We start from the raw sequence: 11,844 nt of genomic DNA on the forward strand, positions 1-11,844 counted from the left end.
AAATGGGACTTTTTAAATATGACTGGTAGAAATATTTTTCCGTAGTGATAATTGTATTTTATCTACCCCGTTAATTACTTTTAATAATAATACTAATAATACTTTTAATAATAGTATTGATATCCTCAGTGCCTTCGCACTGATGATTAATATTAATATTAATAGTACCATTTCATTTTAGATAATTTGAGCAAAGGTTTCGTTTCAGAAATATTAATCTGTTTCGAGTAAAATGCTGACCGCAAGTGCTTGAAAAATAAAACGTGATGCCACATATCGCGAGACTTAATCAAACGCACTTCCCCATTTGTCTGGTGAGTATCAATGATCGATATGACGAAGAATGTATATTTTGAAATGTAAACGGATTTGTTTAAGGTAAAATGTAAGAAATACTGTATAACTTATCTCTGAAAAACGAATACTGTATTTGAAAAGTGTAAATGTAACGGTAAAACGGTGACATCGTCTGTAAAATTGTTACAATGCAGTTGTCAATTTCACATTTTGAAACTACTTAATTAGGTATTTTTTTACATGCGTTTCGACTGAAATGGATTGAAACTTCTATTTACAGTATGTGGAATATTTGTTAAAAAAAAAAAAAAAAGAATAAAACTGATACTACATATCGCGAGATTGGCAGGAGCAACTTCTCGAGCCTTTAAAGAAGAAATGATAAAAAGAAAAATACCATAGTTATGAGTACTTTCACAATGTATTTACTTTCCAAATAGATTTTTTTTCATGCGATTATTGTTAAAAAAAAAAAAAGAAAAAAAAAGAATAAGGGTTGCTAAATTTCCGATTTGAATACTGTATGTCTGCGTGAGTTTGTCGCGTGACGTCAGCTGCATGACTGTTTTGAATAGGAGGAGGCTGGCTAACTCGCTAGCTGTTGGGATTACACTCCGCCGCAGAGCTACCCGAATTTGGTAACTATCCTCATATTTTATGGCGCTCTCTCAGGCTTTACATCGCTCTAATGTTAGGAGAGTCATCATTCCATGAAATAATATCAAAATGTATTTGTAAATTAAAGCTAAAAACGCTAGACATGTACGGGCACTAACGTGGGGAACTCGCGAAGCTAATGCTAATGCTAATGCTGAATTGCCTTATATAGTGAAATGACCGACAACTGTTGTTTTTTTTTTTAATTTCCATGATTAAATGTCACACTTTAGGCGAGGAATAGCATTTTATTAAAAACCATGCCGTTGGTTAAATGCTCCCTAAACCATTCTTTGAGTGCTAACAGTGGGTTTGATTTTTTTTGTCTGTATTTTTTTTTTTTTTTTAAATAAGCGGATCCGGTTGCCGACAACTTGATGATGAACGCTGACACTTCCGGAGCGGACTTCCCCATGTACGGGTGATGGCAACGCGTCTGCAGTCATATGACAGCAACTCCAGTGACACCGAAAACTGCGAACGGAAAGCAGCAAGCCGACCTCGCAAATTCTGCAAGCATTCGAGGTGAGCCGATCAAAGAGTCGTTATGATTTATTAGCGAAGCAGCAAACGACGACTGTATGAAATCGTCTGTACAACTATGTAATTTGATTGTACCTCATTGAGATCTGTAATTTATTACAATTTGATCCGCTCTCATTTTATACTTCAGCTACATTTAAGAAAAGTGTCAACATTAAAAACACAAATGTACAATGTAATGGATTTTTTATATAAAAATTCATGTGCCGGGATCATATTTTCCAATGTTGTAGAAATAGATGCTAGTCCACTGAAGTTTGGGTGGTATTTCAAATAATTTGCTTGCCTTATGCTGTTCATATATATTTTTAATGGGTGGTCCAACCATATGTAAATTTGTTTGGACAGATAGAATGGTGGCAATGTAATTGCTCATCCATCCATCCATTTTCTTAGCTTCCTATCCTCACAAGGGTCACGGGGCGTGCTGGAGCCTAGGCCAGCTGTCAACCGGCGGGAGGCGGGGTACACCCTGAACTTGTTGCCAGCCAATCACAGGGCACATCGAGGCAAACAGCCACACTCATAATCACACCTCGGGGTAATTTAGAGTGTCCCAATTAATGTTGCATGTTTTTGGGATGTGGGAGGAAACCGGAGTGCCCAGAGAAAACCCACCCAGGCACGGGGAGAACAAGCAAACTCCAGACAGGCGGGGCCGGGATCGAACCCGAGTCCTCAGAACTGTGAGGTCCAATGCTTTACCAGCTGCTCTACCGTGCCACCTGAAATTGCTCATAATAGTTTAATTTAACTGCTGATATTTAGCCATTTATCGTGGTGTTTGCAATAGTAACCAAAATCAATGAGTATATTAATTTCATTTAAAGTTCAAGATTACATTTCTTGGTAAAATATTTCCACATGGTTGACGCAAACGCCATCCGTACACACTGACGTCAGTGTCGTAAAACGACACAACTTTGGTACTGTAGCATACTGCTTCTATGCTGAAAAAGTTCTCAATGTATTATTATATTATTATTATTGGACATAACAACTGGATGAGGAAGATCGAGCTGCACTTCGTGCTACTTCTCTTTATTCCCTGCTGCCAGTGCTGTGCTCGCTTTGCCGCTGGCATAAATATTTTAAACCCAGAGGCGATCTGAAAAGCCCAACCAGTGTATTTTTGTACTCTAGGACCATCGCGGACAACCGGAGACTGTCGGTTTTTGTTTTTTTTTTTCCGGTCAAGACGTTTCGCTGCTCCGTAGCATTATATTTCGCCGATGGCAACAGACGGGTGAGTCAGCAATCTTCTGTAAATTGGCAGATTGGAAGACGAGATACCAAACAGGAGCTTCAAAACGTTGATGAGGAGTAGTAAAGTCAAGTAATCAATTCAACCTGTCGTATGTACTTGATATTTAATAAAATTTCACAATTGTATTGTTTGGCATTAATTGGACACTCCAAATTGCCCCTAGGTGTGGTTGTGAGTGCGGCTGTTTGTCTGTACGTGCCTTGATTGGCTAGCAACTAGTTCAGGGTGCCCGTTGACCGCTGTGATAGGCTCCAGCACTCCCCACGACCCTTGTCAGGATAAGCGGCTAAGAAAATGGATGGATATTGTTTGACGACCAGCCCATTATGTGGTACCTCATGTACAGTATCTCACCCAGTGAGCTGATCACCAACTAGTCCAGTTTGTATTAGTGTTATAAAAAAATGGATGGATGTTCAAATTGCACTTAGCAGACGGATTAATTTCTATTTTGCTTTACGTTATATTTGCGGTTCAAGTTAGTGGACTGATCTTTTGCTTTCACTGACGACTCCTACCCTACTGTGATGTCGTAAAAAAAGCTAAAGTAAAAGCAAAACGGCTTGTCTTTTAAATAGTGAGCCGACGTCTCACATCACGTTTCAAACTTTTTTGTTGTTGGTTTTAAACTACAGGCAAATTTTCCAGAAAGTCTTGGTCAAACACCGAATTGTACAACTTTCGGGGCATTCCACTCAAATGCAGTCGTCCTTCATTTTAGCTGTTCAGGTCTGTAAAGTAGCAGGGATGGCTCGCGCTTTGCTTATTGATCTAAATGTGGCCCGGCCGCATTCTGGATGTATTAATCACACTTGAATTGCACCCGCGCCAAAACACTAACGGTCCAGGGTTTTTTGTTTTTTTTTTTGCATTCTCTTCAATAAACAGTCTTTCACGTGGTGTGCAAACTAGACGAATACAAACAGAGAGCCCTCCTACTGCGGTTGTAGCGGCTCTCCCGCAACGGAATGAAATGCCCTGTAGCCAACGCGTGCGGACGTTGAGTCATCTTTTGTGCCAAAGCGCAGCAGTCAAGCTCGCGCATCTCGAGTGGAGGCCCAACAGAGGAAGATGAGCCTGCACGGTGCCAGCGGGGGCTGCGACCGCTCATGTGACCGCCGCCGCTCCAGCGATCGCTCCAGGGATTCCTCGCACGAGAGAGAGGGGCAGCTCACGCCCTGCATCCGCAACCTCACCTCGCCCACCCGCCAACACAACAGCGGTGAGTAATGGAGGGAAAGAAGAGAAAAGGCCTCCTGTGGTGGGGAAGTTTGGGGGGACACGACAAATGACCGTGTTGATCAATTTCTTGCTCACGTCGGTCTGCCGATTGGATTGGAGCTGCCCGCGGGACACGATCTCGTTTACTCCGGGCCCCCTGCCGTCATGTATACATTATCGGACATAATAATCTGGTGATGAAGCCGCCATGGAAATGATGATGCATGATTTACAGGAGACGGTCTGCACCGTGTTTAGCCACGCCTGCTCGCGCAATATAATCACAAAACACGAGACAGTTACAGAACATAAACTGGCTTTCAGATTCTTATATACAAGACCGCAGCAAGATTGTCGGAGATATGAAGTCTTAATTTGCGGATCCGACCAATCACGTCATCGATAGAGCAGAAAATGCATCAGAGCTAATTGCAGATTTGCAGTGAAAATTGCTGGCCATTCAGATCAGGTTAATTTGTGGTGTAAAGTTTAATCTAGTCATTGTAAATCAGGCTGGTTAAATGGTTTCAGTGTCGTCCAGGTACGAGTACCAACCTACAATATGGGCACAGATACCGGTATCGACTATCTTAAAATTGCACACAAATGTTTATTGTTTTGACATAAACAATGACGACAATGGCGTTCTATTCTATAAGGTCAATTTGATTGGATGCTGTGAAAGTGACATCATTGACACATCACGGATTTTCCATCACTGACCTCGTGTTTGAAGATCTTTTGTAAAAGAAGTCCTTCCACCGAGCTTGTCCAACCTGCGGCTCCCGAGCTGCATGCGGCCCTTTGCTCCGTGTTATTTAGTTCTTATGTTTACTTTGCGCTCTGTTGCCAAGCAACCAAGGAAAAAAAACCAGGAAAGATTACGCGAGCAACCCGAAAACACAAAAAATGTGTTTCACTTAAGTGACTTAACGAATATCCTGCATAACGAACAGAGCGATAAAACGGGTTACGCTTATAAAGGGAGTTACCCGCTGCATGTGCGTCTCACACACTGACGTAAAGTACGTGAGGGGAAGGTATTGCTACAAGTGGCAACATTTCACTATAAACCAGATTTGAAACATTGTTGAGGGTGAGGATTGCCAGAGGTCCGACTAAGCAACATGCATGGTAAGAGAAATCATAATCTTGTCAAACATTTTTGTTTCTGGACATGAAGTGAACACTGAAGTGAGACAGTACACATTGTGAATTGTTAAAAATGATTGCCCCAACTTCCGTAGATGTAATTTCCGGCCTACAGAGTGCACCGGATTATAAGACTCATCCAGTACATTTGGAAAGGAAATTCCATTTGGTACATACATAAGACGCACCTGTGTAAAAGCCACAATTGCCCACATTGAAACACGAGATATTTACGAAAAAATACGTACACAGAAAGAGTTTTCAAAGTTTTAATACCTTAGCTTAGTTTAACAAAGCAACAACAGGGTACCACAAACTGGGATGGGGTATTAAAAAAAAAACAGCTGTGACTTCTACACAGTAACAACACGGTAGCACAGCACTAACAGAGCTGGTTAAAAAAAAAAAAACATACTGGTAAAAATCACAGACGCCGCGGGAACACAGCAGCAACAAACTAGCACAGCGCTAACAGGGCCGTTTAAAAAAAAAAAAAACATACAAGTAAAAATCACTGAGACACGGCAGTAACACAGCAGCAACACGGTAGCACAGTGCTAACAGGGCTGTTAAAAAAAAAAAAAACATACCAGTAAAAATCACTGAGACATGGCAGCAACACCCCAGCACAGCGCTAGCGCAGCGCTCACAGGGCTGGTTAAAAAAATGATACCGGTAAAAGTCGCTGAGATACGGCAGTACACAGCAGCAACACCCTAGCACAGCGCTAACGCTGGTGCAGCGCTAATAGCCGGTTTAAAAAAAAAAAAAATACCAGTAAAAACTGTTCTCACTCTTACCTTTTTTGCTCTAATGCCCCCTTGTGGCCTTTGGAATAAATGCACAAATTAATCACCGCATAAGCCGCAGGGTTCAAAGCGTGTGGAGAAAAGTCGGGGCTTATAGGGCGGAAATTACGGTATTTGATGTGGCTCTTTCCAGTAACACAGTTCAAATTACACCCTTACATCACACAATAATCGTTAATCATTTCCTCCTTAGTCAGCATTTACGTTCATCTGGAATTTAAGGGAATTGCAACTTTTTTTTTTTTGTCTTAAGTTCCTCTTTGTTACTGCGCCACTCCTTTGGCTATTGTGGCATTTAGATTTTGTCATAGTCTATTTAAAAAATACTTTATTGAAATGCTATCAGCTTCAAGAGATCTGCACCTGTTATGATCAATGCAGGTAGCAGAAAATACTGCATTCATTCATTTAAAAAAAAAAAAAAAACATGTTCCTTGTTTGGGTGTATGCGTAGAGCGGGACCGCGACGGCGGGCCGTCGTCCAGGCCCGGCAGCCCTCGGCCACAGAGGGTCTCTCCCAGCGGCTCGAGCAGCAGCGGCGTGGTGAGCAGCCGCAACAGCAGCCTGTCCAGCACCGAGGGAGCCTTCAAAAGTTTGGGAGTGGGAGAAATGGTTTTTGTGTATGAGAATCCCAAGGACGGCGCGGCCGCTGCCACCGTCTGCAACCGAAACGTGCGCACGTCCGAGAGGGTGACGCTGATTGTTGACAACACGCGATTCGTGGTCGACCCCTCCATCTTCACTGCGCAGCCAAATACGATGCTGGGCAGGTACGGAACACGCCCGGCTCATTGCTGACCGGTGATATTTCTCACAAGTCTCGATGTAACCGAAGCTACTTTTTTTTTCCCCCCCAGAATGTTCGGATCGGGACGAGAGCACAATTTTACACGGCCAATGAGAAGGGAGAGTTCGAGGTGGCCGAAGGAATCAGCTCAACGGTTTTCCGAGCAATCCTGGTAAGTAAATTTGTCAGCTTCATAAAGTCCTCGCGGCGCGAAATCATCAGTTGTGCTGTGGGAAATTTGCCAAATCCACTTCATTGAACCATGAATGATGGATTTACTGTAAATACTGTCTTGCTAGAAGACAAGACAGACAAAAAGTATGTTTATCAAGCCTTTAAATCTTACAGTGCTCGTTAAGAAACTGAGAATGAACATGATAATTGCGTGGACAAAAAAATTACCATAAATTTAAATATCACAAACTTTTGTCACAATACCTTTTTTTTTTTTTTTGTTTGTTTGTTTTTTTTTTTTTTTTAAATACAGTGGTGCCTCGGTTCTCAACCGCAATCCGTTGCAGAAGGCCGGTTGAAAAGTGAAATGTTCGAAAACTGAAGTGCGTTTTCCCATTACAATGAATGGAAAATGAAATAATGCGTTCCAAGCCTATTTTTTTTTTAGCTTTTCCTGATAAACTGCATAGTATAAATACATGTATAGTTTAAATGCTTTATATAATTAAATCGTTTAAGATATATATTTATTTTTTGCTTAAAATGTACGCTTTGGGAGTAATCGTCATGGGTCAGCCGGTCGGGGCGTTTGAATACCGATTTTCGTTCGAAAACCAAAGCAAAAACATCTCAAAATTTTCGTTCGAAAACCCGATTTGTACGAAAACGGAGACGTTCGAAAACCGAGGTTCCACTGTGTCTTATTTTGCTCCGATAGCGGTGACACATTTGTACACAAGTTCACAAGGTGGTCTGTCCCCAACCGACACTAACAGAGTAATAAATTGATAGTTACAGTGGATGCTTATAGGAATAACACATCTAGGTTAGAAATGGGAACCAAACCTGTCCACGACCCGCACATGTATCCGGAACCCGCTTTTAGGATTTGGATTTTCAGTCCAGTCGGTTGTTTTGGAGTTTGTGGTTTGTGTGTGGGTCACGATGAGTTGCAAGCCATCCACGAGTAAATATGTCGCGATACGGCTCGGCCACATCAGAACCAGGAAGTGAGTCGCTAATCATTAGTTTTGGTTAATCCGCGGATGTGCATTTGACTACTTGGGTTTAAAGTCGAGCAAGATTCTTGCTTTGTATTTATTCGGGTGAGGCGGTGCAGGGCTTCTAATTTTCATTGTGTTTAATCCTTGTTGTGGATTCAAGCTCAACCGGAAATGACCTGCTGTTGCACTTTACACTGACTTTTTGTGTCTTAAATAACAGGATTACTACAAATCGGGGCTAATCCGTTGTCCTGATGGAATCTCCATCCCAGAATTGCGGGAGGCGTGTGACTATCTATGCATCTCTTTTGATTACAGCACCATCAAATGCAGAGACCTCAGTGAGTTTTTTTTCTTTTCTTTTTCATCCCAAAAAAAAAAAAATAAGACATGCAAGGGACGTACGTTCACAAAAATCAGGATTGCATTTTTTGGCTCAGAAATACATAACTAAAATTTACTCGTTTGTTTCAGTCTACTCCAACTATTTGTACAAACAAATAGTTTATTATTTTTTTTTTTTTAAGGTGCCCTGATGCACGAGCTGTCCAACGACGGCGCCCGGCGACAGTTTGAGTTCTACCTGGAAGAAATGGTTCTACCTCTGATGGTGGCGAGCGCCCAGAGCGGCGAGCGCGAGTGCCACATCGTGGTCCTCACCGACGACGACGTGGTCGACTGGGACGAAGAGTACCCGCCGCAGATGGGGGAGGAGTACTCCCAAAGTAAAGTGTGCCGACCGCCGATGACACCCGAAACTACGTCGGGATTGAAACTAACTGAAGTCTCGTTGCAGTCATCTACAGCACAAAACTGTACCGATTCTTCAAGTATATCGAAAACAGAGATGTCGCCAAATCTGTTTTAAAGGAGAGAGGATTGAAAAAAATAAGACTGGGCATTGAAGGTAAGTGCTTATTTATGTCATTCATGCACATACATATCGTAAAACCTTCTGCTCGGTGAAATGATGTTTATGAGTAGATGTGTGTATCGAAAGCCATAAATTAGTTTTAAATCTTGTGTTTTATAAGTTTACATGCTATTTCAATTTACAGTGCTATTACCGTAATTTCTGGCCTACAGAGCGCACCTGATTATAAGCCTCAGAAGGAAATACCATTTGTACATCCGTACGCAAGCTGCACCTGTGTAAAAGCCGCAAGTGCCCACATTGAAACTCGCATTGAAACACGAGATATTTACAAAGAAAGACTCTACGCAGAGAGTTTTCACAAGTTTTAATACCTTAGCTTAATTTAGCTTAACATAGCAACAAGCACAGTAGCACGAACAGGGCTGGTTTTAAACAAAAAAAAAACATACTGGTAAAATAAATAACTGCCGTAGCAGCATCACGGTACCACAGCACTAACAGAGCAGAGTTAAAAAAAAAAAAAAACATACCTAAATCAGTGAGACGGGGCAAAAACACGCTAGCGCGGCGCTAATACTAGTGCGGTGCTAACAGGGCTGGTTAAAAAAATATATACTTTTGTTACGTTCTGAAAGCATCACGTCCTAGCTCTATACCAGTGGTTCCCAAAGTCAATCTGGGCCCGGACCCCCAACCTCAACTTTGGCCAATAATGTAGTGCTGGACAAAGAAATGCTGAATTTTAGTGTCTCACGTGCTCTTCCTTTTTTATTTTTGCACAAAAAATCAAAACGTGGTTCAACTCCGGAAAGGGCAATTCTCACATCACTATTAGCTTCCAGACGATTTAGTTTTTTCTTCTTGACATCACAGACCCCCTGGAAAGACGTTTTTCACCCCCCCCCCCCCCCCCCACTTTGGGAACCACTGCTCTATACAGACCTACTTGTCATTTGGAACCCACGAAGCTCTCGTCCTTTGCACCCTTGCAATCCATTTTTTGCGACGAACCGGGTCTTTTGGAAACTTATGAAGGGATAAATCCTCCCTCCCGAGTGTTCGAGCAATATCCAGAAATGCAACTAGCCGGCATTTTGGCTAACACGAAGGAACAACAAAGCTGCCTTCCCGCAGGTAAAACGAATAGAAAACAAACGAGGGCGCTCCTGCCCCGTACGTCACCTCCTGCATCTTCTCGAAAACAAATCCCTCGAGAGGATTTTCATGGCGGGAGTTACAAAAAGCCATACACGTCAAAATCATGTTTTGTGGTGGGGAAAAAACAGATGAGTCCACACCAGCTGCAAGACCCGTTGCCAATTATAGAAAAGATTTTGATTCAGTTATTGCAGCGGAGGATCCCCCAACCGGTGATCAGCTTCAGTGGGCCTTCACTTTTTCGACACAGCGGCCGGTAACTGAATTGTTATTATTTTTTCATTTAGTGAATGAAATCACTGTTTAAAAACACCATTTAAGTGCAAGTCGCAGTAAGCAGCAATCAACCGACGTGACCACGTGACGGTACGCCGGTTGCAGGTTACCCCACGTACAAGGAGAAGGTGAAAAAGCGCCCCGGGGGTCGCCCGGAGGTCATCTACAACTACGTCCAGAGGCCCTTCATCCGCATGTCGTGGGAGAAAGAGGAGGGCAAGAGCCGCCACGTGGACTTCCAGTGCGTCAAATCCAAATCCATCACCAACCTGGCGGCGGCGGCGGCGGACATCCCCCAAGACCAGCTGGTGGTCCTGCACCCGGGCCCCCAGGTGGACGAGCTGGACATCCTCCCCAACCAGCCGCCGGGGGGCAACCCCTACAGCAACAACTACAGCAACGAGCCCGACCCCGAGGGACCGCCGCCTGCCATGTGAGGCGGCCCCCCCGCCCCCCTCCCTCCTGTCCCTCTTGTCCGCCTCCCAGCATGCTGCAGCATGGAGCGCACCACAAGGGGGCCCCATAACCATTATTGCCTTGACACCTCCTTCGCAGCCTTAGAGAGCCAAGAACATGGTGGACTGCTTTGAGTTTCTTTTTGATTTTTTTTTTTTGTTTTGTTTTTTACTTGACCAAAGCAATTTATTTTTGTGTTTGCAATATATCCAACAAATATTATAATTATTATTATTATTTTACAATGCTGTACCCTCATTTGTTGGGTTTGGCTGAGCACTCTCGTAGTTATCGACGTCTCCCCCCCCCCCAAATCATTTTTGTTCGGATTTGACTTGTTCCCGGGTGGCCTAATGACTACAGTGTGTGCTTTTTACAGGGGCGACTTGGTCGTAAGTGGGGGGGGGGTTTAATCATCACTCGTCACCCGACCTCCGCGTGTTAACAGTGTAACTGGATGTGTGTGTTCTGTCTTTTGGCTGGATGTGATATGTCCATGTGACGCTCCCACCACCGCAGACTAAACAGAAAAGCAGCGCACACGGGCTGGCACGCTCTCCGTCTTATAGTGCAAAGCTTGAAATTGTAAAAAAAAAAAAATGTTCAAGTGGTTCAATAAAGAAAATTAAAATGCAACATTTTTTGGTTTGTGACTATCGTCTCCGTTTGTCCATATAAGACCCAAATAAGGCAATTGGGAACGGATTCATAGTGCATGTAATCCGACTGTGGAAAGCTGTTGTAACTTATTTCTTATCATTGATATAGTGAAGCAAATTAATACTTCAAATGGTGATATTGTGGGAAATTTACACCTCTGCAAATCCCGCTTAAAAGAAAAAAAGCAAAATTTAAAGATAATGGTCCTTATGTCAAAAATGACGTTTAATTTTTCCATAATAAATGAAAATGCGTTGATTTTTAGGTCATGCAATTGTGCCGACGTCAAATATAAAGTTGGATGTTGTTTTTATAAGTACACTAAAAATTGTTCTTAACACCATTAAGTACTTTTAAATCCCGAGGAGACAAAAAAAAAAAAATTATATGCTGTAACTGATTTTTTACATATATATATATATACATACATTTTCTTATCCGCTTATCCTCACAAGGTTCGCGGGGAGTGCTGGAGCCAATCCCAGCTGTCATCAGGCAGGAGGCGG

General features: G+C 42.7%; 1 protein-coding gene across 1 annotated transcript; it reads left to right on the plus strand.

The window, feature by feature from the left end:
• The first annotated feature begins 774 nt into the window (after positions 1–774).
• Positions 775–11,308, plus strand: btbd10b (BTB (POZ) domain containing 10b). The gene is given in 10 exon segments (XM_061814561.1): positions 775–935; positions 1,309–1,479; positions 3,793–3,986; positions 6,401–6,716; positions 6,804–6,841; positions 6,844–6,905; positions 8,132–8,252; positions 8,439–8,636; positions 8,708–8,818; positions 10,328–11,308. Coding segments are annotated over 9 exon segments (1,473 nt in total). The 5' UTR covers positions 775–935; positions 1,309–1,378; the 3' UTR covers positions 10,660–11,308.
• Positions 11,309–11,844: the final 536 nt, after the last annotated feature.

Source organism: Syngnathoides biaculeatus, chromosome 3 (genome assembly GCF_019802595.1).
Source record: "Syngnathoides biaculeatus isolate LvHL_M chromosome 3, ASM1980259v1, whole genome shotgun sequence".
NCBI classification, from domain to species: domain Eukaryota; kingdom Metazoa; phylum Chordata; class Actinopteri; order Syngnathiformes; family Syngnathidae; genus Syngnathoides; species Syngnathoides biaculeatus.